Below are 25446 nucleotides of genomic sequence, written 5' to 3' on the forward strand. Positions count from 1 at the left end.
TATTGCTAGAGCACAGTCCTTGCTAAGAGGGAGTGTTGATTTGGGGTAGCATCGGATGTGCTCTAGCCACGAAAATTGGTGGAGAGGCTAAGGCACATGAGATCTCCTAAACCTAGAAAGGGTTTGGGAAGATTCTAAACAGTTTGGGAGATATTAAAATAATTAATATTTTTAATGGAGTCCCTAAGTCTAAACTTAGGGAAAATAAAATATTAATGTGAATTAATATAAAACTGTGGTTGAATGGTCCAAAAGTCATGTATCAAGCCAGATCTAATCTTAGCCGTAGATTAGGAACTTAATCTCGGCCGTTGATTTGTCAACGAGAAAAGTAGAAGAGGAGGCTTGAGGGTCACTTGGAGAACACACCAAGAGATCAAGATTTCGACTTTCTGGGGCTGGGTTTGCTGAGAAAGTTGAGAGAGTGATCAGAGTTGCAGTTGAGGAGCAGTGAATACAGAAGCAGAGAGGCAGAGATAGCACCAGGGGGATCAACATAGTAGCTGGAGAGAGGGACGCAGAAGCAGCCAAGGGTTCACGCAGAGGCAGCCAGGAGCTGAGCAGTACCTCAGCGGGCCAGCGTGGGTGACGTAGAGGGCCAGAGGGCTGACACAGGCCAAGCTGGGGTGACACTGGGCTAACGCTGGGCCAGAGAGAGGCTGACACTGGGGTTTCCTGGGGAAGATTGGAGCTGCGGAGCTGCCGGAGTGTTTATCCGGGGTTTCAGCCGGAATATCTGCTTCCGAGTAGATAGGTACTACTACTGAGCTTTTTCTCTGTTGTCCCTCCTCCAGATTTGAAGACATTCCGACAATGGATTTGGGAGAAAATCCAAGCCCTAGCTTCGAGACCAGAACTTGCCCTGCCATCCCCAAGGCTAACACTTCCGAGTGTCAAAACTACATCATTGAGTCAAATACCTTCTTTGATTCTTACCCCCTTGTCTAGGATAAGAAAGCCATTGCTTATTTCATACTTTCCTCATACCCTTGATCAGGATCACTTGGCCCTCTGTGTTCGCACTCCTTCAAAGGACTATTCTTCAAGAACCATCCAAGATACCAACTTTAACAAGGATTTAGGGTGTGGGAGACTCCTCCCAAAGCCTATTCTCATATGCTTAACCCCCAAAATACTCTTCCTTTCCCTAGATTACCTAGTACCTTTCTTAAAAAGCAAGCAATCTTTATCCTTCAAATACTAGGAAAGGATTATTCAGATTACTCATATCCGTTGACTTATCCTTCATTAGTGACTCCACACGCACTAGGTCTCCTCCCATTGGTTAAAGTTTATAAATAGAAGGGAGTCTTAGCTGAGGTGAATGAGCTTAAACTCTTGAGGAACATGTGCTCATTGCTTATGTTTATTTTTTAACGAGCATGAAGTCCGCACTAAAACTGCTCGATTAAATGGTCTCTTTTTGACTTTACCATAAATAGCTTTGTTCTTTCAAAGATTGTACTGTATTTTCAATTGCTTCATCAAACTAGTCAGAAATGAACAATATATGCTTGAAAAATGAGTTAGAACACTAATATTTTACTTTGAACTACGTAAAAAGTAATGAAAAAGTGCTTTTACCTCTCATTTTACCATTTCATTTGAACTTTGGTTTGTTGGAGCTTTGGAGGTGCTTTCCCCCTTTGATTTTCATCAGCTGATTTCGGGAGATTCTGTGGACGATTCTCGGCGCCGTCTGGATCAGGTAGGAGCTAAACTTGAGCTTTTTCATTTCATTGGATTTATTTTCTGCGCCATACATATCCTTTTTTTCGGGATTCTATCGACATAATCGGATCATTCGATCTGGAGATTTCCTCCGATACAATAGTTATATGACAAGTGGGTTTCTATATTGAATAACCGCGTCCCTGAGCTCTAGGTTGAATCCTTTTAAAAATAGCACCCTCATTCACTTCGACTCTACCAACGAGTAAATTGGCTTTGTTCAAACCCATATTGTGATTTGCATTCGCCGCCGCAGAATGAATTAATTGTGATATGGGATAACAGGCCCCATAAGGCATCAGTTCCAATATCATAAGTTCTTGTCCATATGAACGACCACGAATTTGATTAATTACTCTACGCGCTTTATGAGCAAACATACGTATATTTCTCGCCAAAGCTCATATCTCTGGACCTGGACTATTATTTCCCATTGACTCCATCCTCCCTAATGAATGACAAGTCTTTCTCAATTAACAACGAGATTTCTTATCGTTTCTTGCATGTCCTTGAAAAAGTAGGGTAGGTGCAAATTCCCCCAATTTGTGGTCTACCATACGATCTGTTACGTAAATGGGTAAATGTTCCCTCCCATTATGAACAGCAATTGTATGACCGATCATTGCAGGTACAATGACGGATGCCCGGGACCAAGTAACTATTATCTTCTTTTCTTCTTTTATGTTTAGATTTTTAATTTTCCTCGATGAATGATTAGCCACAAAAGGATTTTTTTCAGTGAACGTGCCATGATCAATTACCTTTCTTTCCTTTTTTTTAATGGATATCCAACCATTCTTACTCACGTCGACGAAGGATTGAAGCATCACTGTATCTATTTCTCTTCCGACTTTTCTTTCCAAGTGCACTATAGCCCCAGGGGGTCACAGGTTTTTTCCTGCCAATTGGGGTTCTTCCTTCCCCACCTCCATGAGGATGGTCTACAGGGTTCATAGCTACTCCTCTTACCTCAGAACGCTTACCCAACACTGGTAAGTGGTGGGATCTAGTATTGCAGCAATAATGCTGCAACTCCTAGGGCTCCCTTCTTTACTTTTATCAACCCGGTAGTTCGTAACAAACTTGGAAGCGACGGTGCTATATGCACAAGTACTAGCTCTTGCCGCAGGCTGTCACTTGATCAGCTGGCACAAGTCCGCTAGGAGCTTAAGCCAACTTCTATGAGCTCTTAGAAGAAGCTTTTAACTATCATGGATGAAAGCTAACTCAAAGGAGGCTAGTCTACTTGCAGAAAGAAGCTGAAAGCTGAAAAGAAACGCAAACCCTAGTTTTACCGACTAGCCCTATTGGTGCAAGAAAAGAGATGTAAGCGGTGGAATTGGATGCCATTGACTATTGGAAAGGTAAAATGTAGGTGACTAAGCTACTTCTGAAGAGAATATGAAAAAAACATCTTTTTGCATTTTTGAGTAATTTTGCAGAATTATTATGCATGTGCTTTGACTATTTTTGACTGTGCAGAGGTTGATGGGCGAAAGGAAATGGAATGAGTGCTTGCAGGAGGTTGGAAAGGTGAGAAGAGGGCCTAAGGGGTCCCTAGCACCCTTCCAGAGAGTTTCACAGTGTTCGAATCTCGAAAAACCGCTCTCGTGAACTTCTACAGGAAGTCTGCAGGGGTTCTACAAGATGTTTCGAAAGGGGATTTTGGAGGGTTGATGGTGGAAGAAAGGTGGAAAGGTGGAGATGGAGGTTGGATGAGGATGTTAAAGGGTCTAGGACCTGGTGAATGAAGCTACGGAGCGATGAAGATGGTTGGATTTGTTCAAGGATGGAGAGAGAGCAAGGTTGCACAAAGATATGGAAATTAGGTCAAATCAGAAAAGGGTGGCAAATGAAGGGGAGGAATATGAGTTAGAGGGTTGGAGCAGGTTTTATGATGGAGGAAGGGTAGGTAGGGAGGTTTCACAGGTGTTCTGCACACTATTTTCCAAAACTGACCGAACAAAGACTATGCAAACCAGCGATCTAGCTATCTTGACCTAATTTGACCTAGAAACAAGCAACCATGATGAACAGAAATTTATTGGTAGAAAATCATGTAAGTTAACTGTGAAAACTAAGCAAGCATAGATCTAAGCATGTAATCACAACTCGTATCAACTTTTGCAACTAAGAATCTAACACTAGCAATTGCATGAAGAAGCAAGAACAGAGTTTTTGTGGCAACAAGGACGCCTTGGTCTCAGCTCATGGTCCCAAGGAGGGAGAGGTGAGATTAGGGGTTACTTGATGGCCTTTTTCGAAGATCTTCATGAATTTTATCTTTAATATTATGGAGCCTTCCATCACTCTCTTGAAGTCAGTCATGTCATCCTTCCCCTTATCGAAAAGTGATTTTGTAGTCCACATCTGGCTTTACTTCATACAACTACCTCTTCCACATCATGTTTCCTTTAGGATCTTCTATCCCACCACATGAGTGCTAGTTGTATACAACATCCACAACTCTTTTTCCAATAGCCCTCCATTAACCCATCCAGATTTTATTCAAAAATTAAAAAGGACATCAATTCAAAATTACCTTTTGTGATAGCCCTTCATCATGACATTTGTTTGCTTGCAATATTAACATCCCACACATATATTTGACACATCTCCAAGATATACAATGTCAAGGGTCTCCTTTTCCAGATTTCATCAGGGTCTTCATATCTTTACCACGGAGATATCATAGTCAAATCTTTTAGTCATTGTATTTTGATTGCCTTCTACATTGTTGCATCTTTCATGATCTCTTTTCTTCTTTATTCACACATTTCTTCCCAGGAACATCCAATCGTAGTTCCTTCATTTTTATCAACCACCTCATATTCCATACGAGGACTTGTTATGTTGATTTCATCTAGTCAATATGTGAACCATGCATTTATGCATCCTTCCAAAGGAGGAGATGCATTTCTCTTGATCATGCTCATGAGGTGGAGCATTTATCCATGCTATTTGCAACTATATGACATGACTCAATTTATTAAACATATGCATACATACCTCTTTTCTCCTTTGGTCATCTAGACTTCCTTCAGTAGCTTCCTATCCTTGATTGGGAGTGCTTCAATCATATTTGACATTCTTTTGTCATCTTCCCATCATTCTTTCAAACAATGAATCCCATCCAAAGTGGAATTCTCAGCGAGACATTTGCTTCTCCCAAGAGATGAATCTTCCAATGAAGATTCTAGTTGAGGATCTTGATTATCCTCATCTTGCAGATGCTCCTTCCCAATGATGTATGATGAGTTCTATATTATATGACTCACTTCTACCCATAAGTACCACTTATGCTTTTAATGAGGTTATCAAGAGCTGCTTCCTTCTAATAGTGACTTACATAAACTTCAACTATCTTTCAAGTTTCCCATGAGCTCTAGCTTTCAATCATATGCTATTATGATGCCATCCCCTAAAATGATGCATCCTATCATGCTTCTAATGCTTCCTACCATGATAGCTATATTTACAAAAACTGAAAAGAACTAGGTGGAGAAGACTTATCTCAATCATAGTAGAGATCTTTTACTTCTTCCTTCTTGTATTTCTTCTTTTCAGCTTCTTCCACTTCTTCAGTGATATGGGATTTTTCCCTTCCTCTTTTGTTGTCGTCGTTCTTGAGTTTAGGACAATCTCTCTTATAGTGCCCATATCCATAGCATTGAACCTTCACCATAATCTTCTTCCTTTTCTAAGGACCAAATTTCCCAAAATTTCCTTTCCTCTTTGCCATGGCAGCATATGTTTGAGTTTGCTCGTTTGATCCTACAACACTTTTTGTCTTCAACTTGTTTCTTCAATGTTTCATAGTGACCAGAGCTCATTGAATGGAGTAGCTTCCTTCTTCCCATAAATGGTTGATGTAAAGTTACCTCATTCTTTCGGTAGTGCATTGAGTACTATAGTAGTTGTTTCCTTGTCATACGTTATCTCTCCCAACTCTTGCTGTTGGCTCCTTATTTCAGACATCCTCATAAAGCATCATTCCTTCTTCCTTTGATATCATCATCTTGTAGAGCTTGGTTCTTAATCATATCACTTCTCCTGCAAAACTTACGGAGAATAATTCCACTAGTTTGTCATACATGTCTTTCCACTTTTCCAATTTTGCTAGATAAGGATTCTTTGAGCACTTATTTCCTTTTTCATGTATTCAACTAGAGCTTGAGCTTCTTCCTTTGGTGGTTTAGTGACAAAACCCTTAACATGCTCAACGCCATTTTCTACGAGGATCAAATCTATCCTCTTCTTCCATGCAAGAAAGTTTGACAATCCAACCAATTTGTTGCTCTCCTTGCAAAAATAAGTCATTTTGATAGATTCAAATATAGATATAAAGATGCTTACTTGTCGAGTGAAGATGCTCCTTGATGTTAATATCTTCAACTTGATGCCTTTTTGATTTTGATGATGATAGAAGATGTCTTCCTTCAAAAGTGATCCTTCAACGAGAGGGAGATCACCTTGATTCCTTGATGATGATGATTATGCTTCTTCCTGCTTCTCTAGAATGTAGACTTTTAGATGCTTCAATGTGTAGTTCTTCTATGGATGAGCTAGGGTTTTCAGGTCTTCTTACAACTTCAGATTTCGACCCTTCTTCATATTTTAGGCTTGTTGTTGTAGGACTGCAATTTCGACTTCTCTTGTAGAAACCCTAGGTCACATGTGTGGCTAGAATATGGACATACTTGCCTCCTTTTGACTTCGCTTGACCTTGACTCCTCTTGACAATTTGGCTTGCTAAATAGTCCTTCTTTAACCCAAACTTTGGCTCCTTTGAGTGATTGCAATTTTCGGCTTCTACTGCTACAGGATGATGCCCTAACCTTCGCATGTGTGGAGGAGAATTAGCCCAAAACAAAGTAGGAAATGCTTTGCTCTTCTTTATTCTTCCTTTGTTGGGTATAAGGCTTCTTTCTCTTTCTTGATCGAACTCTTCTTGATGCTTCTTAGATGCTTTTCTAGTGCTTCGGCCCATGAGTGTCTTTTACGCTGCCTTTCCTTGACTTGACATCTTAGCTCTGATCCCATGTTGAGAAATCTAGGGCAGCTAGATTAGGTGATTTCTATTACTTTGATAACTGCTTGTGCTGTATTTTTACTTAACTTGATTAGCTTCTTCTTCTACTTGATTATTATTAGTGTTCGTTATCATCAAACAACTACCAAACAAAAAAATCAAAGAGACAATAGGACACAAGATGTAGGCGATCAACCAGGGCCAAAACCTCTCCAACTAAGAGGAAAACTTACAATAATTCTTTTCTTCTTATAGAACTTCAATTGACAAATTCCAAGTCCTATGACCCTTGAACAAGACCCTCCAAGACCAAGTCAAACCTTGATTCCAACAACTTTTGCAATTTCGGCTTGCCTAGCAGATTCTTCTGGAACTTCGACCCATAGTATTAAAAATCGGCCTAGCTAACTGGTTACCGGTCTAACCGGCCGGTTAGCATGCCCTCTGGTCGGAACCGGTCAAAAAACTGGTTTAGACACCCTTTGTGGCGGAAAAGAGACCTAACCAGTCCTAACCAGCCGGTTTGTATCAAACCGACCGGTTTTGTCCTAAACCGACCAATTACCGGTCAAACCCGTCGTGAGCCCAGTCAACGCTGTTTTCAATGTTTTTTAGGGGTATTGGAGGGAAACTAAGAGTGCTTTCCCTCCAAAAACACCCTCTCCAAGCCTTTAAGAGGCCCCTCTCCCTCTCATTTGTCTCACACATCTGATTTGGAGTGTTTATGAGTGTTTGTGAGCTTGGAGAGTGTTGAGTTTTTGCTGGAGTAGTCATCTTGGAGTTGGAGTTGGAGCTATTTTGGAGATAGTTTGTAGCTGTCAGTGGAGTTGCCATCTTCAAGAGGAGGCTAAGGAAGCTAGTTTGCATTTCCAGGTAAGGATTTTCACTTGAAAATTCCTCATTTGACTGCTGTCCATGAATTAATTTTTTTATGTGTTATAAATTTATAAACTTCTCACTTCTATCATCTATGCTATCAAATCTCTAGCTCTATGCTATCAAATTTTGTAGCTTGCATGTGCATTTGTTTTCCTACATTTAGCTTTGGTTTTCCATGTTGCTTAGCTGCAATTTTTTTTTTAAATGGCAGATTTCTTTGCAAATTGTTATTATTTCAAGCAAACATGGCTCCAAAAGGAAAGGACAGTGCATGGGCTCATTGTGATGTAATTGATGGAAAAATGATATGCAAATTATGCCATAAATCTATTGGAGGTGGGGTTATTCTTAGATTGAAACAACACTTGGCTGGGGTAAGAGGCCAAGTAAAGCCATGTGATGCACCAAATGCAGTGTTAGGTCCTATTAGGGCAGAATACATTGCCAAGCTTGAAAAGTTTTATGAGGATAAGGCTAGGGAGAAGGCCATCCAAGATGACATTGCAAGGAAGAGGGAATTATTAGACGCCATGAAAGAGAGTGGGTATGATGATTATGAGATTCAAGACTCAACTTCTATCCCTTCCACCAATGACCCCTTTCACTATCTTCATCCTTCTTGTGGCCAACCATCAAAAGGAACAAAGAGAACAAACATCCAAAGTTTTTTCTCATCTTCTGCCAACATTGCCTCTTCTAATCCCATTTCCTCCCAGCCAAGTCGTCAACCCACTTTGGATCAACATTAGAAAAAACAATGCAAAGAAACTTCTCATCAGTACATTGCTAGATGGTGGTATGATTCAGATATCCCATTTAATGCTGCTCGCTCACCTTATTACCAAGCTATGTGGGACTCCGTTATAGCTGCAGGAAAAGGCTTCAAAGGCCCTAGTCTGCATGACTTGAGGGGAGCTCTTTTGCAAAAAGAGATATCTTCCATTGATGAGTATTTGGTTGAGTTTAAAGATTCATGGCTCAAAACAGGTTGTTCCATCATGTCAGATGGATGGACCGATGGAAAGAACCGCACTATCATTAATTTCCTTGTTTCTTGCCCTCAAGGAACCATGTTTTTTAAATAAGTTGATGCATCTGATAAGGTGAAGGATGCAGCCCTTTTATTTGAGATTTTGGATAACATTATTCAGGAAGTTGGGGAGTAGCATGTTGTGCAGGTCATCACCGATAATGCCTCAAACTATGTTCTTGCTGGAAAGATGCTTGAGACCAAATATAAGACCATATTTTGGACTCCATGTGCTGCACATTGCATAGACCTCATGCTTGAGGATATAGGCAAAGTGGAGTGGGTAAAAAACACTGTAGAGCATGCCAAGTGCATTACAAAATACATTTACAACCACTCATGGGTATTGAGCCTAATGAGGAAAAACACTAGGGGCAAAGAGCTTGTTAGGCCTGCAATTACGAGATTTGCAACTCACTTCCTCACGTTGCAATGTCTCAATGGTCAACATAAAAACTTGCAGAAAATGTTTTCCTCTGAAGAATGGTCTGAATCTCAGTGGGCTCGTAGACCAGATGGAAAAGACACCAAAAAGAAAGTGTTAGACATTAATTTTTGGAAAAGGTCTGTAGAGCTTGTGAAAATTATCGAGCCCCTTGTTAAGGTGCTAAGGATGGTGGATGGGGAAAAACTTGCCATGGGCTACATTTATGAGGCTATGGATCAGGCAAAGGAGCAGATACCGGCAGCTTACAAGGACAAGTTAGCTACATATGGCCGTATATGGGAGATCATTGATAACAGATGGAACAATCAACTCCATTGTCCTATACATGTAGCTGGATATTTTTTGAACCCAAAGTATCATTATAAAAATCGGCTAGGAGATCTGCATGATGGGGAGGTTAGCGCTGGATTGATTGATTGCTTGGAGCGCATGGTCCCTAGCCATGCAGACCAGTTGGAAATACATAGACAACTTATTGTTCTCACTATGGCAGGTGGTACTTTTGGCAAAAACTTGGCAAAGATGGCAAGAGATGTGGACCAACCAAGTAAGCAATTCCAATTTCCATTTTGTTTTTCTTTTCAAGTTAAAATTGTTTACGTTCTTTACAATTCAAATTATAAAATAAGATACTAATTAATGTCTTTTTCTTTGCAGCGCATTGGTGGGAGTTATTTGGTGGCTAGTGTCCTCAATTGCAAAGGTTTACAATTAGAGTCCTCAGTCAAACTTGCGGTGCTTTAGGTTGTGAGCGCAATTGGTATTTTTTTGAGCGCATACACACGAAGAAGAGAAACTGTTTGGAACAAAAACGATTAAATGATCTTGTTTTCGTGCAATACAACCTTCAACTGAGGAGGAACCAAATGATGAGCAAAACAACTGATCTAGATCCCATTGTGTTGGACAATATTGATCCAACATCAAAATGGGTGGAGGAGACTGAAGAACTTGTGTTTGAGGCTGATTTTGATATCGACATGGCTTTAGCGTGGGATGAAGCAGATTATGTGGCAGCATCAGAACCAGGATCAGTAGCGGCATCAAGGAAAGGCAAAGAACCAATAGAAGGCACTAGTCATGCAGGTCGACAAACTCGTGCTTCCATTAGGTCCACTTCTATTGTTCTTGGTGGCATTGATACTGAGGTTGCAGATCAGGCTGGGGCATCCTCAGACCCTGAACCAGATGATGTCTGTGTATCTCGTGATGATGATCTTGTGGCTAGTAGTGGTGATGAACTTGATGATTGATCATGTGTACACTGTAGACTTGTAGTAGGCCAATGGCCTCATAGCTTGCAGCATTGTTTATGGACTTTATAGGCCATTTAGAGCCTCATTGCTTATGTATTTTTCTATTTTGTCGATGATATGTATTGCACTCGGTGCCATTTTGATATATTCACCTTTACATGGTATATAAATGAGCAAACTTTGCATATCTTGTTTCTATTGGCTTGGAATCATGGTTTTAAATCTTAAAAATAGTTTTCTTTCATTAAAAATTAATTATTTAATGTATTTTTTTAAAACCGGTTCGTTTAGACCAAACCAGTCCCGGTTAGACTGGTTCATTAGGTGGACCGATCCGGTCACTAGTTTCGGTTTTAAAAACATTGCTTCAACCTGCCCAACACATTCTTCTGCAACTTCGATATGCCCAACAATCTCTTCTGCAACTACGACCTGCCCAGCAAATTCTTTTGCAACTTTGACCTGCCCAGCGAATTCATCTCCCCATCAAATGTAGAAACCCTAACATGAGAGAGAGAGAGGCCCAAAAACTTCGATCTAGTACTTCTTCTTCCTTTTCGTCCTTTTTCCAGCTTCTATTTTCAGAGGATCGAACTTGCTTGAGTGATTCACAGTGAGGTCGAGTTCCTTCTTATTTATAGGCTTGTGAGGGGTATGAATTGCTCTCTTTAGGCCGACTTGCCCCTTCATGTAGGCCGACTTGATCTTTATGCCATGACTAGGTCTTGGAGGGTCTTTTGATTCTATTTTGACTCAAATAAATTTTCTTTACAATATGTAACATGCCCAAGTGGGTCTTCAATACGACAATGACTCAATTGACTTTATGACAAACCTAGAAGCACTCAATGGGTGCTTGACCTAAAAATAAATTTCCCTTGAGCATGAAATGCATGCCTCAAGAATAATAATAAATCTATTTTTCTCTTTTCATTAAATACGTAAAATCACGATTACATATGCCATTATGCAGACTGAACCTAGTTACATATTTCAACAATTTATGTAAGCTATCATCAATTGTAGCACTTAGTAATGCAATTTCAAGTCTTTGTCTGTTCCATTTCTTTGTTGTTATAGATTCTGCAGTTCATTGTTTTGCTGTTCAATTGGTTTCACAACTACAGGAGACAAACACGACTTGGTTTCATGATGATAAAGCTTGAATCAAGTTGCCTTGTGCTTTGACTAGATGGATGACATCATTCTTAGCATTATCACATCCTTTCCTCAACTTATATTCATGTTCTAACTGTTTTGCAAGCTTCCCAACTTCTTGGCATTACCACATCTTTTCCTCACCTTATATTCACATTCTAACTGTTTTCTAAAGAATCCCCTGTTCTTGCCCAACTTCTCAGTAAACATTTGTTTTGACCTCCTTGATGTATTATAACACCTCTATGACATTGATGATGGGATTTAGAAGTATAGAGACCTGATAGAATTGCCCATCGATGCCTCTGTCAATTATTTTTTGAGTACTTTTTTCTGCAACTTAGGGTTTAGATTCTCAATTCTTTATTTCCAGCAAGTGTGCTTTTTCATTCATTTCAAGTAATATAGATGTGTGTGTCATTTCCTTTTCTGCAATTCATTTCTGCAAATCTACTTTCCTGTAGCATAGCTTAGTTCAGCAACCTAACTTGGTCTCTGTGCATCTAACCTTCATTCCAATATTTCCCACCTGTATAAGAATTGAAAAAAGAAGAAGATAGTGCCTGTTGCACATACAGTGCCAACCCCTCCCAAGTTTGTACGAATCCTGGGTTGATAATTAAGGCTGAGGCTCTTGGAGGATGCAACATTATTGCTGCAATACTGAGGGGCATCACCCCCTGCAACTTGAGTAGATGTTCTTTAGGTAATTGATATGTTTACAACTTTACATAAGCATCGTGAGACTTGCATAAAATCTTTTCAATAGACAATGCAACTTGTTTACTGTTTTAGTTATGCTCATAAACTTCATGGTTATGAGTGTGGCCTGACCTCCTGCCAACATGAATATATGTCCTCACCTATTCATCACTGGTGGCTTTTCTATTGATCAAGATCATCACCCTTAAGAATGCTGGGGTAAACCTTAGTCAGAGTATTACTGTGACATACCTTTTGATGGCCCCTGAAATTTGAGGGATTTCTCTAGACATATTGGGTATGCATACTTGTGTACCATCGTCGCCAGCCTCTGAAAATTTGGTGGAACGTTTCAAGGAGTTGGTTATACTTGTCAAGGTTCACGGAGGGTGCATTTCTCCTCTCTTCAATGTGCATGAATCTCTAAACTAGAACATTTAATATCAGTAAAACATGATTTATTTGGTGCTATATTTGATTCTGCCTGTGGGCATAGTTAGTCATGTATTGTTCTTCTATTCCTTCGTTGTCATCTTCATGCTACCCTAAATTTTGCAACTCCGGTAGTTATTCAGTTCAGGAAAAAATATATCAGCATTGCATGGGAGTTATATCTCTTTTAAATAGGTGAGCCCAGATTGTGATGGTTAGCCTTTGGATGTTTATGAAGGATGAAGCTTATGGTCACCAGTTGATATAATACTATTAATTGTATGAAACTTAAGTAAATGTCTATTTTTAGTTTGCTTCAGCAAGATTTTGTAGTTGTTAATAAGATTGTGCTTATAATTGTTGTCATTTTTATCTATCAAGCTTTCCATTGCCTGCTTTAGAAATCAAAAGGTGCTTCCTTAGTTTGGAAGTTCTGTGAGTGCAAAACATGACTGACACTTCAAATTTATTCAGGTCGACCAACTAGCTGCAGCAGAAGAGCCTTGTCTATCTGTTATTATTTCTCTGGCAAGGCATTCCCCCACCTCTGCTGATGCTATTGTGAAATGTCCCCGACTACTAGATACAATATTTCAGCGCTACATAATAGAGCAAGCTGACTTGAAGGTTGGGCTCATTCAAGTAAGAGCTGTACATCTTCTTAAGGTGAGATATTTGAGTATAAGATGGATTCTAGCTCGCATCTTTTGTCAATGTTTTTTCCAAGGAAATATATATCTATACTGCTTCCTTTCTTTTCTTATTTCCCCAAATAGAATTGTCTTTCTGAGTTCACTGTTTCTTTTCTAACTCTGAATAGTGTAATATGTCTCGAGGAAATTAGTGCTGCAATTTAGCTTTAAGAGGCAGGGGTAACTGTCAAAAATATTTCCGTTCTCAGAAAACAATCACAGACGGCAAATTATAGTAAAATTTATATTTGAAGCTATACAATGCTTTCATTTAAATCAATCATGTTCTGGGCACCAGTTTATGTCTAAATAAAAGTTCATGTGGGTTGAGCATCAGGAGAAGTATCCAGAGTCACTTTTTATTTAACTAGAATAGGACTGACATTTATACTTTGATATTCTAAATTTTTCCTAGTTGTGAAGGAGAAATCTCTAGTGGATTAATGATCTGTATCTTGTTGCACAAGGTCAATGTGTAATCTTGGTGTCAAACAATTTTCATTTTGGATTTTCTGTGGATTGGTAAACTTATTCAAGACTTGAGAATGACTTTTTTCATAAAATGAGTTGTTTGATATGATGATTATGTTCAAATTCAAGCTTCTGTGATGCATATTTGGAATATTTGAAACTAATTTCGAAAGAAATCACATTGGTAGATTTAGGTCGACGCGTTTTGGACCAACTGGTGTGGTTCATCATCAGGACAAGATGAAAGATCAGATCATAGCTGCAAGTTAAATAGAGAGTCAAGACATTCCAATGGCTATAAGGAAAACGGCTAAAAGAAAAATGGCTATTTTTTGACAGGGTCAGAAAAGGGACAAAATATTATAATTATTTATATATATTTATTTTTAATAAATAAATAAAATTAAATATTAAATACAATATATAATTAAATACAACTAACATGACCACCAATTTCTAAAAATAATGACAAATTCTATATTAAGGAAAGTGATATCCAAATATAAATAATATTTAGTCAAAGGGAGAGAATAAAAAAAATAAAAAGAAGTAAATATAAATAATATTAAAAATATTTTTAATTAGTTATAAAATAAAAGTAAAATAAGTATCATGGTTGTAAATTAAATTAAAATTTAATATGTTTAACTAAATTTTATTTTAATTTTAATTATTTATTATTTTATTACTTCATAGTTATTTAGAAAAAAAAGATTTAAAAACAATGATTCAATCAAAGGGGAAAAATATTATAATTTATTTATTTATTTATTCATATATATATATATTATGTATTTTTAATAAATAAAGTTAAATATTAAATACAATATATAATATAACTAACATGACCATCAATTTCTAAAAATAATAAGAAAACGAATTATGATTTGATCTTTCATCTTGTCCTGATGATGAACCACACTGGTTGGTTTGAAACGAGTCGACCTAAATCTACCAAAATGATGATTATGGATAACTGTTGTTGTAATCAAACCAACGGGTCTGTATTTTTACTTGAGATAGTTGATAACTGTACAGTGAGAATAGACTAAACATTAGAAAACATATTGTTTGCATTTCCTATAAGACCATTTTGCATTCTAAATAATATTTCTAAGTGTACCTCAAACTAGGAAATAGTTTACATATAAAATGCATGACTTTGATTTCTGGTTACATATAATACAGAAAAATTCACTTGCAAGAAGTTTATTTTCATTTTTTAAAATCTATTTTACCTTATAAATGAAAATTGCAATAGATCTAGCACTTCTGGGTATTGAGCCTCTAGTTTTCAAATTTACACCCTTGTGGGGAGGGTGTCTCTCTTATATAGATAAATGACGTAAAGATGTAGAAATTAAAATAGTAAATAGATAAATAGTAAAATATAGAACTAAGAATGTAGAGTTGTTAAAAAATAAATTAAAATGTAAAACAATATTAACTATGATAAATAATGCAATTTCACAATCACAATTCCACTTTGACATTCATGATTTAATTTTTGAAAATTTCAGATTCAGTGATTCAAAACAAATATATTTAGAGTGGTGAGACCTTGTGTCTCTGCTTTACCTTACCCCATGTGGTCAATTGATATCCTCGAGGTCAGTTGAAAGTTCAGAGTTGCAGGATCGGAAACTAGACACCTCATAGTGATGGATGAACTAGTCCTAGACGGATCCAGAGTGCGGCGTCCCATCCACTGGACATCCTATTTGCTTTAATGGAGCAGCTAAGTTCTATCTAGAGCTTTTCTCCTTTGACTTTGGATGGTAGGAGAACATGGATTCCTTGCTCCTAGAATCATACACCTGGATCCCCCTATTGTGCCTGATAACTCTGACAATGAGCCATTATCTCGGTTGCCCCACTTACCCTCGGTCATTAGGAGTAAGAGGAATTGATATCAGCTTCATCTCTCTCTCTTGATTAACTTTGAGATGTCCAGTCTTCCAGTTTAGGACTCTCATTCTCACTTTGTATCACTGCAACTATAAAACCTGTTATATATCTTTTTTATTTTGTTTCTCTTTCCTAGGTTCTGTGTAGACAATGATTAGCTTAGATAGATACTTATCTCAGATGCACCTCTCTTTCACTTTATTTATTGTGTTTTTAGAATTGCCTTGTAATGACAAAGTCATTACTCACAAACAATGATTAAAATATATGGCATATTAATATATCCATGTAGAATAAAAATATATAGGAAGTTATTGAATATGAATGAGATGTTACAAATGAGGGCCTCTTTTATATACTAGGCAGGGTGCCCTTTATTCAAGGATTAGGTCCCTTTTATTAAGAGACATGTCTTTTCATTAGTTTCTTTCTTTATTATTATTATTTAATTATATTTACTATTTATATATTTATATTCATAACATTACCTTTCCCTTAGAAATGCTTTGTCCTCAAAGCATATTGCAGAAAGAGGCTTTACGTTTTTTACTCTTGCTCATAATGTCTTCGACTGATTATTTGCGTAGTTCCACCAAGTTTCCAGGACATGCAGATGAGGGTGTGGGGAAATGCAGGGGCGGCCTATGCAAAAGCTCCCCACCAATTTTAAGGAAACGTGGGGGGACGTCGGGTTCTTTAACACAAGGGACCCCGACAAAATTTGTGAAGTAGTAAAAAATTATAAATATATCATTGAAATTTTATAATTGAACTGTCTTTATCATTATATAACACTTACATCATGAAGGATAAATCGATGAATCATATCACTGAAACAAATTTAAAACGAAAAGCATGGTACAATCATACATGTAACTGTAACATTGTACAATGAAAATAAAAGTTTAAACCATATTGAACTTCCAACTGTGAATATTGAATATTGAAATAAAAGTCAAAGTCTGATACATCAAGATTCAAATTTTGATAGAGTCAAGTCTAATGTATCATATATCAAGATTCAAAACAAACTAAAGTCTACAACCGAAATCCGAAACAAAAAAAAATGGATAACCTAAGAACATATCAGATGACAAAAGAGCATAATTGCTCAAGGTAATGCCCCGCTAGTCTCTGCATCCAGCTGCTGCATGAATAAATCAGGATCAACCATGTCACCATCTAAATCAGAATCAGTTGCATTCTCAAACATGCTAAGTGGCACACCAACCAATCCCATTTGTGTCTCATCAAGTCCCTCCTCCATATCTACCTATGCATCATCCTCTGGATCAACATCCCATCGTGTTGTTGGTCCCTTCAAATATGAAATAACCAAAAAAACCCTTCCCCCCCATTGATTCATAGTATATTTATAATATTTTATAAATTTTTTAAGGGATTTGACCTCAATTTTTTTTGGAAACGCAGGAAATGTTTCCGCTTTTGGTAGGAAATGCCCCCCTTCGAGTTTCCTCGTGTTTCCATTTTTTGGGGACGTGGGGAGACGTCTCCCAGACATCCCCACGTCCTTGGAGCGCAAGGAAGCGCGAGGACATGTTTCCCAAGTGGGGGGACTCGTTGCCGTGGAACACTGATTATTTGTTCTTGATGATTTCATGGTTGATTATACAAGATGGTATGGACTTCTAAGTGCTAAGAAAAATTGTCGAACTGAAAAATTATCTAACAATCCCAATTTGATCCTCTGTGGAACATTGCCCTTATACGATACTTGAATTGAATTGCTATTATGAGATGTAACAATAGTGGTATCAATATTCTTTAGAATATAGATTAATGGTTTCTTTTCTAAATGATATTGATACATTGATTGGTTAAGGTGTCTGCTCTTATGATTAGGATGTCGATAGGGTGTTTCTGTAGCATGATTTTCTCTTATTTATATTTGTGTTTTCTTGATTTATTTTTGGAGTTTTGTTTTTTTCATGCGTTGATGTTGAATTGTTAATTTTTGAAGTTTTATTAGTAAAATATAGTCGAAATTTCCATCGTTTGTAATCCAATATTGGAAAATGTTTTTACTTTAACTAGACTGGGATCTCCTTGAACTATGATATTATCTGGATCAAAATTTGTTCTTTTTTTTTGCAACTTGGATTCTTTCACTTGAAGACTTCAATGTTTCTTCTTGAATATGTTGTTCTAACTTGTCTTTTAGCGAATTCTTATCACTCTTAAGCTTCTTTATTTGCGTAAATAGGTTTTGGTTATGATTCTTTAGACGCGAAAGTTCTTTGCTTTCCCGATTGTTTACTTTATTCTTAGTGTCCTTCTCCCCATCTTTTAAACTTTTGATTCGTTCTAATTGTTGAAATATGTAACTAGGTTCGGTCTTCATAATGACATATGTAATCATGGTTTTATGTATTTGATGTAATGAGAAAAATAAATTTATTATTGTTGATCTTGAGGCATGGGTTTCATGCTCAAGAGAATTTATTTTTAGGTCAAGCTCCCATTGAGAGCTTCTAGGTCATTGTCATGTATGAAAGACCCATTTGGGGCATGTTACATATTGTAATGAAATTTATTTGAGTCAATGTTAGAGTCAAAAGACCCTCCAAGACCAAGTCCAAGTGCTACTAACAAATCAACCTTCAAATGAAGCTGTTGACCTTCTCAAGAAGACATGTCGGCCTAATTGCATGGGTAAGAAGCCTATAAAAGGAAGGACTCGACCTCACTTAGGAGAGCATTCATTCAAGCAAGAAAGATCAAGCAAGAAGAACGAAGGAGGAGGCTAAGTCACCAGGTTCGAGTTCGAGGACCATGAAATTCGAATAAAGTTCGGCAACTCAAATTTTGTCGATAAAATTCGACATAAAATTCGACATATAGAAATTCGAAAAAAAAAATGTATATTAAAGATAGATATATCATATGCATATAGATATAGATAGATATATCTATCTTGGTGGTTGCTAGGGTGCTAAGGAAACAATTCATTTCATAAAATACATCATACCCATGTTTATACAGATGGATCTCACACTAACAAATATAGTCAGTCATCAATCAAAATTTAATACAGCAGATAAAGCATTTAAGATCAATAACAGATCGAAGCCCAAGCCCAATTTAGATCCCAAAAGTAAATATCCTGCATAAGTTTGCTCCATTGTAGGCAAAGGATAATCAATTGTATATTCACACTTTTTCCTATCCATTCAGAGACTTATCTATTACACAGATGAAACCTTTTTGGCAGTATGAAATTGTCAATAGAGAACCAGGCAAATGGTGTTGTTTAGCACACATACCAATTTCCATCATATAAGAAAAGTGGAAAGGTTTCAACATAAAATCTGGATCAGTATACTTAACATTTTTGAGTGAAACTGGGGACAAATCTAGTAGACACCCCATGACAGGGATTGACGAACATTCGAGTTATATAATCTATGAAGCTTAAATTCCCTACGAATGCTGTCTTAGCAGCCTCTCCAAAGGTCATCATATGCATGCATGTTAATACAGATGGGTCTCAAACTAACAAATACACGTGGATAACCTTATACTTATCAAGTTATCATATAATATAATCTAAAATCTGTAACCAGAAAAACCACCATGCCAACTACCAAATAATGATTTATTAAAAAATATCATATCACAGGCATAAATAACTAATTTACTACATAAAAAAAGTGACGTTGACACATGAAATGCAAAAGTGCCAAACCAAGCAAAGAAAAATCACCATCTCGGTTGCTAGGGTGCAGAGGAGACAATTTATTTCATAAAACTTGTCACATTCATGCAGGCTTTATACAGGTGGGGATGGCAAACCAAAAAGGATATAGTCATCAATGATCACGATTCACATCAAGGTATTACACAGTAATAAGTATAGGTATTACACATGCCTGTAGGCTGTAGCGGCAGTGGGCACGCGCGTGGTAAACCGTAAATCGAATCAAGTCTACTAGACTCACGCGCCAGTGGGCACGCCTGCGGCTGCAGTTTTCTCGGCCTGGTAAACAGTGAACCACTGAACAGAAGCCCTTACAAAGTTACAAAGACTGGAGACTGGAGTATGTCTGCTGAGTGACGAGTCTGGACCGCCGGCGCCAATGAAACAACGAAACAAAGAAACCCAGGCCGTCCCAAACAGGAACAATAAAACCCGCGGGCGCGCGAAAAAAAAAACGAATTTAATGAAATGTAGCCGAATTTAAACGATTTCAAACGAATTTCATTCGATTTTATTCGCCAGACAATCAAATTCGGGTTGAAATTCGAGTTCGCCGAATTTAATGGCGAACTCGAACGAATATGTTCGTTTTCCCTTGAAAAGCGCCGAATTTCGAATTTAATGCTTCAAATTCGGCGTATCTGGTGACTTAGGGAGGAGGATACAGAGCCCATAAATCAACAAAGAAAAGTGTGAAGGAAAACCTAGAAGTTTAGGACTGTTTTGGGCTTGATACACTCACACGTGCTAAGAAAATTAGGGTTTTTGCAGTGAGAAATTACAGACATTGAAGAAGTTGTCATATAACCCAAGAAAGAAGCATTCTTGCCAGCCGAGCTCACAAGAAGAAGTCGTCAAGCCAAGCAAAGAAGAGGAGCCTAACAAATCAGCCCTAATCAGTCCACACGTGTGGAAATTCAGTATCTACAGGTGGGCCGAAAATTGCAAGCCTGCAATAAGAGGCTGAAATTCAAGAGAAGTTGAAAAAAAAGGTATTACATTCAGTCTGACCAATGTTGACTTGAAGAGGAAGAAGAGTTGTTCATGGAAGGGTTGTGACTTGGTCTTGGAGAGTTTCTTGGTCAAGGGTCTAGGTCTTGGAATTCGTCAATTAAACATTCCTGGAAGAAGAAGAATTCTGTGGGTTTTCCTCTCAAGATTGGAGAGGCTTTGGCCCTGGATGATCACTTATATCTTGTGTCCTTTGTCTCATTGTTCTTTATGTTTTGGACCTTGGTAGCTATTTGATGAAGAAGAACACTAATAATAATCAAATACAAGAAGAAGTTAATGAAGTAAAGTAAAATTACATCACAAACAATTATCAATAAAAGAGAAATCACCTAATCTCGCTGCCCTAGATTTCTCAACATGGTATTAGAGCTAAGGTGACAAGTCAAGTAAGTGCAACTCAACAAAGGACATTCAAGGACCGAAGGTCTAGAAGATTATCAAATCATCAAATCATCAAGGCATCAAATCATCAATAAGATCCTCTCATCTCCAAGGAATTTCGAAGATTACATCATCATCTTGAAGGAAGTCAATAAAACAAGATCTCAAAAACCCTAGTTCCTACACTTGAAGCATTCTTGGGAACCTCGCTCCTTCATCATCTCAAGAAGAAGAAATCAGGATTAATTTTCTGGGTTGTAATTCCTCTCATTCGTGGAGAATCTAGGGTATCCACCACAAAAGTAGCACCAAATTTCAGTCAAGATCTAGAGTCAAAATCTAGAATCAAAATAAGTTAAGTTGCAAGCCAAGATTTTGAAGAAAAGAAGTCTGGATTATTTGCACCGTTGCATGAAGTCTAATCTACAAACAACCATAGATCCAAGATTCTGAGGTAAATATAATTATCTTGAAGTCTCCATTCAAGAGTTGAGATTTTGCAAAAGATTGATAAAGGAAACTCCAAAAAGAAGCATCAATCCAAATTCATTAAGGTCCTCTTCTGGGCATACGGTTGATCTCTGTCAAGAATTCAAACTTGCTAAAAGTTTGAAGCATAGATCTCTCTATCTCTGTGATAGCATAGATCTCTTCTTCAAAGATGTGTCCTTGTGACACTGCTACTCTACTCTTCTTACAAAGTTCAAATCCTGTGGTGACTGAGTACATGTGGCAGTCACCAATCTCATATATATCTGATCACTGTAATGAAGTTTGAAAGATCCAAGGAAACAGACCTGAAGCAATCTAGTCATCAAACAAATGTCAAAGCTAGAAAGAAACAATGACATGCTATTAGTTTTGCATAAGGACCTATGAAGCTATAAGGACATCAATCCAAGGCCGGTGGCAATCATATACTTGGAAGAATCAACAGATGAGTACAGTGAAGAATATCTCACACCTGAAAACAGATCGATGAAGATGGCATCTGCAAATGCAAGTCATCTCAACAAAGGTAAGTAACCATAAGGTATGTATGATATATTTTAAGATATTTTTGGGTTGAAGATAAGATTCTAGGGTTTGTTAGTATTCTAGGGAAAAAGATGAACCCTAGCATGACATAAAGAGGGGATAGAATCTGATCTAGGGTTTGAACTTTAGAAGCCCTAGGATGACCTCTTGATTGCATGTAAACCCTAAAAATATTGGCATCATGTTTTGGTATCGTATACTTTGCTTGGGATGCTTGTCAATAAATGTTGCAAGTACAAGAAGTAAAAATGGATGCGCTGAACTTTTGTTCTAAGAAAAATGATGGAAGAAGGAATTTGTATAACTAAGGATGTCTGGATGTCAGCAAAATGGAGAGTAGGGTGAAGAAGTCCTCCACCAGGGCAGTCAAGAAGTAAAGCATTATGATAGGATGCATCATTCTAGGAGATGGCATCATAGGAGGATACGACTGAAACAAGAGCTCAAGACATCATCATAAGAGGCTTGAAAGATAGCTGAAGTAGAATTCTATGACAGTCATCATTAGAAGGAAGTAGCTCTTGCTAACCTCACTAGAAGCATAAATAGTACTTATGGGTATAAGAGAATCATCTAATATAGAGCTCACCATATTTCATTGGGAAGGAGCATTTGCAAAATGATGACAATTATGATCCTCTGTTGAAATCTTCATTAGAAGATTCATTTCGTGGAAGAAGCAAATGTTTCACTGAGAATTCTACCTTGAGTGGGATTCATTGTTTGAAAGAGTGATGGTATGATGACAAAAGGAATGTAGCATGTCAAAGATGATTGAAGCACTATCAATCAAGGACATGAAGATGTTGAAGGAAGTCTACATGACCAAAGAAGAAAAAAGGTATGCATGCATTTGTTCAATGAGTCAAGTCATGTCATAGTTGCAGATAGTAAGGATGCATGCTCTACCTCATGAGCATGATCAAGGGAAATGATCTCTTTCATTAAAAGGATGCATGAAGGCATGGGCCACATATTAACTAGATGGAATCAACATAATATGTCCTCATATGGAATATTAGGTGGTTGACAAAAAAATGAAGGAACTATGATTGTGAGTTCCTGGGAAGTAATATGTGAATAAAGAGAAAATAAGAGATCATGAAAGATGCAACTATAGAGAAGACAATCAACATCCAATAACTAGAAGAATTGTCTATGACATCTCCATGGGAAAGATATGAAGACCTTGGAATAATTTGAAAAGAAAGAAGACCCTTGACTAATGGGTATCTTGGAGATGTGTCAATATGAATGCAGGATGTTGATGTTGCAACAAGCAAATGTCATGATGAAGGGCCATCACAAAAGGTAATTTTGATTTAATGTTCATTTTTGATTTTTGAATAATATCTGGATGGCTATCTAAGGAGAAGTGTGGATGTCATCTACAACTGATACTCATGTGGAAGGATGGAAGATCCTGAAGAAGACATGATGTGAAAAATGTAGCTACATGAAGAAAAGCCAGATATGGTCCAATGGATCACTCTTCGATGAAAGGAAGGATGACATGATTGCCCTAATTCAAGAAGGAAAGTGATGAATGGCCGATGGCCTACATAAAAGTCCCAAAGATGAAGGTTCCATAATAAATAAAAAATGGAATTCATGACATGGAATGGAGGAGCGCTACAAGCAGTTGAAGATACCATGATCTCCACCAATGAAGAAAGAATTGCTGCTAGAAACAGTTCCCTAGTTAAAAAGGGAGCCTAGAAGCAAGTTTTTGATTAAGAAGAAACTTGGAAGCAAGTCCCTGGCGAAGAGGGAGCTTGGGTACATTCCTTTTATAGGAATGGGTATATCCTCCCTGGTTGAGAGGGAGAGATAGACACATCATTCTTGTCTTCACTTTGGAAGAAAGAATGGAGGATTGGGTAAGCATTTGGCATCCGATACTCTTTGAGGATGTGGTAGGGCATCCAAGATAAGAGTAGTCGTAGAGGACTGATATTATTTGAGGACTGGGAATCCAAGATAAGAATAATCCTAGAAGGACATACCCTGTGAACACTCGGTTGGGGTATGTTCCTTGAGAGACATTGATGAAGCTATCTATAAATCATTTGTCTTGCCAACGTTGTGCTTTGATCTTGTGGAGAGATAGAGCTGTTAGTGAAGGCCTTGCTATGTGTGAATGCTGGATGATATGATGCTAAACAAATGGGCTACCAATCTGACTCTTCTTATGAGAATTCTTTAGATTGAGAATGTCCAAGTACCTTGTGTGAATTATGAATACCACGATTGTTAAGAGGGAGTGTTGAATATGTAACTAGGTTCAGTCTTCATAATGACATATGTAATCATGGTTTTATGTATTTGATGTAATGAGAAAAATAAATTTATTATTGTTGATCTTGAGGCATGAGTTTCATGCTCAAGAGAACTTAGTTTTAGGTCAAGCTCCCATTGAGAGCTTCTAGGTCACTGTCATGTATGAAAGACCCATTTAGGGCATGTTACATATTGCAAATTTTTTTATTTGAGTCAATGTTAGAGTCAAAAGACCCTCCAAGACCAAGTCGAAGTGCTACTAAAAAATTGGCCTTCAAATGAAGCTGTGGACCTTGTCAAGAGGACATGTCGACCTAATTGCATGGGTAAGGAGCCTATAAAAGGAAGACTCAACCTCACTTAGGATAGCATTCATTCAAGCAAGAAATATCAAGCAAGAAGAGTGAAGAAGGTGGATAAGGAGCCCATAAATCAGCGAAGAAAAGTGTGAAGGAAAACCGAGAAGTTTAGGACTGTTTTGGGCCTCATACACTCACATGTGCTAAGAAAATTAGTGTTTTTGTAGTGAGAAATTACAGACCTTGAATAAGTTGTCACGTAACCCAAGAAAGAAGCGTTCTTGCCATCCAAGTTCACAAGAAGAAGTCTTCAAGCCAAGCAAAGAGGCAGAGCCTAACAAATCAACCCTAATCAGTATTGGAGGTTAACAACTGGTCGCAAAGGACATTTGGTTAGCTATAGTGTAACGTGGGCTAAAACAAGGAAAAGGACAACAAAGGGCATTGAAGTTGTTGTCCGTGTTGTAGCCCTCCAATACCAATGACAAACAGACAATGTTGACAAAGAAGACTGTAGTAGTAAAGGAAGAGGGCTACAACAAGGACAACAAAGGGTATTGGAGGTTAACGGTTGGTCGCAAAGGACATTTGGTCAGCTATTGTGTATAGTGGGCTAAAAGGAGAAAGCATAGGGGAGTTTAGCATCCTGTTGGTTATATTTTTGTAGGCAAATGCTAACTTCATGTATTTATTGGTTGGGAAAATGAGAGATTGATTTACTAGGCCTCTACCCTAGTTGTATTGGTCAAAGGAATGACTGTGTATTATAGCATTGTATTTGGGTTTGTAAAGGGCCACAATCCTTGGTACTAGAGCCCTAAGGTTTTATTGTTACTGGAAAAATATGAAATGTGTTTGGGCCATAATATCTTGTGTATTGTTATTGATCTCATTGCTGTTATATTGTGTTGTGCACAATTTTTTAAAGTTGTGTATGTGTTTCTAGCTAGGGCATAGACTAGATCTAGGGTGCATGC

The 25446-nt window shown here is 37.7% G+C and overlaps 1 protein-coding gene across 2 annotated transcripts in view; it reads left to right on the top strand.

Annotated features, from left to right (window-relative positions):
* Window positions 1–25446, top strand: part of IYO (RPAP1-like, carboxy-terminal protein) — a 261793-nt gene that overhangs the window by 185394 nt on the left and 50953 nt on the right. For both annotated transcript variants that reach the window (XM_089404854.1, XM_089404855.1), the window contains exon 7: window positions 13143–13334. In XM_089404854.1, coding sequence (XP_089260980.1) covers window positions 13143–13334 — 192 coding nt within the window. The remainder of the gene's footprint in view (window positions 1–13142; window positions 13335–25446) is intronic.

This window comes from Pinus tabuliformis, chromosome 2_2 (genome assembly GCF_031772625.1).
Source record: "Pinus tabuliformis cultivar Carrire ecotype Pingquan chromosome 2_2, CPIR1, whole genome shotgun sequence".
In the NCBI taxonomy this organism is placed as follows: domain Eukaryota; kingdom Viridiplantae; phylum Streptophyta; class Pinopsida; order Pinales; family Pinaceae; genus Pinus; species Pinus tabuliformis.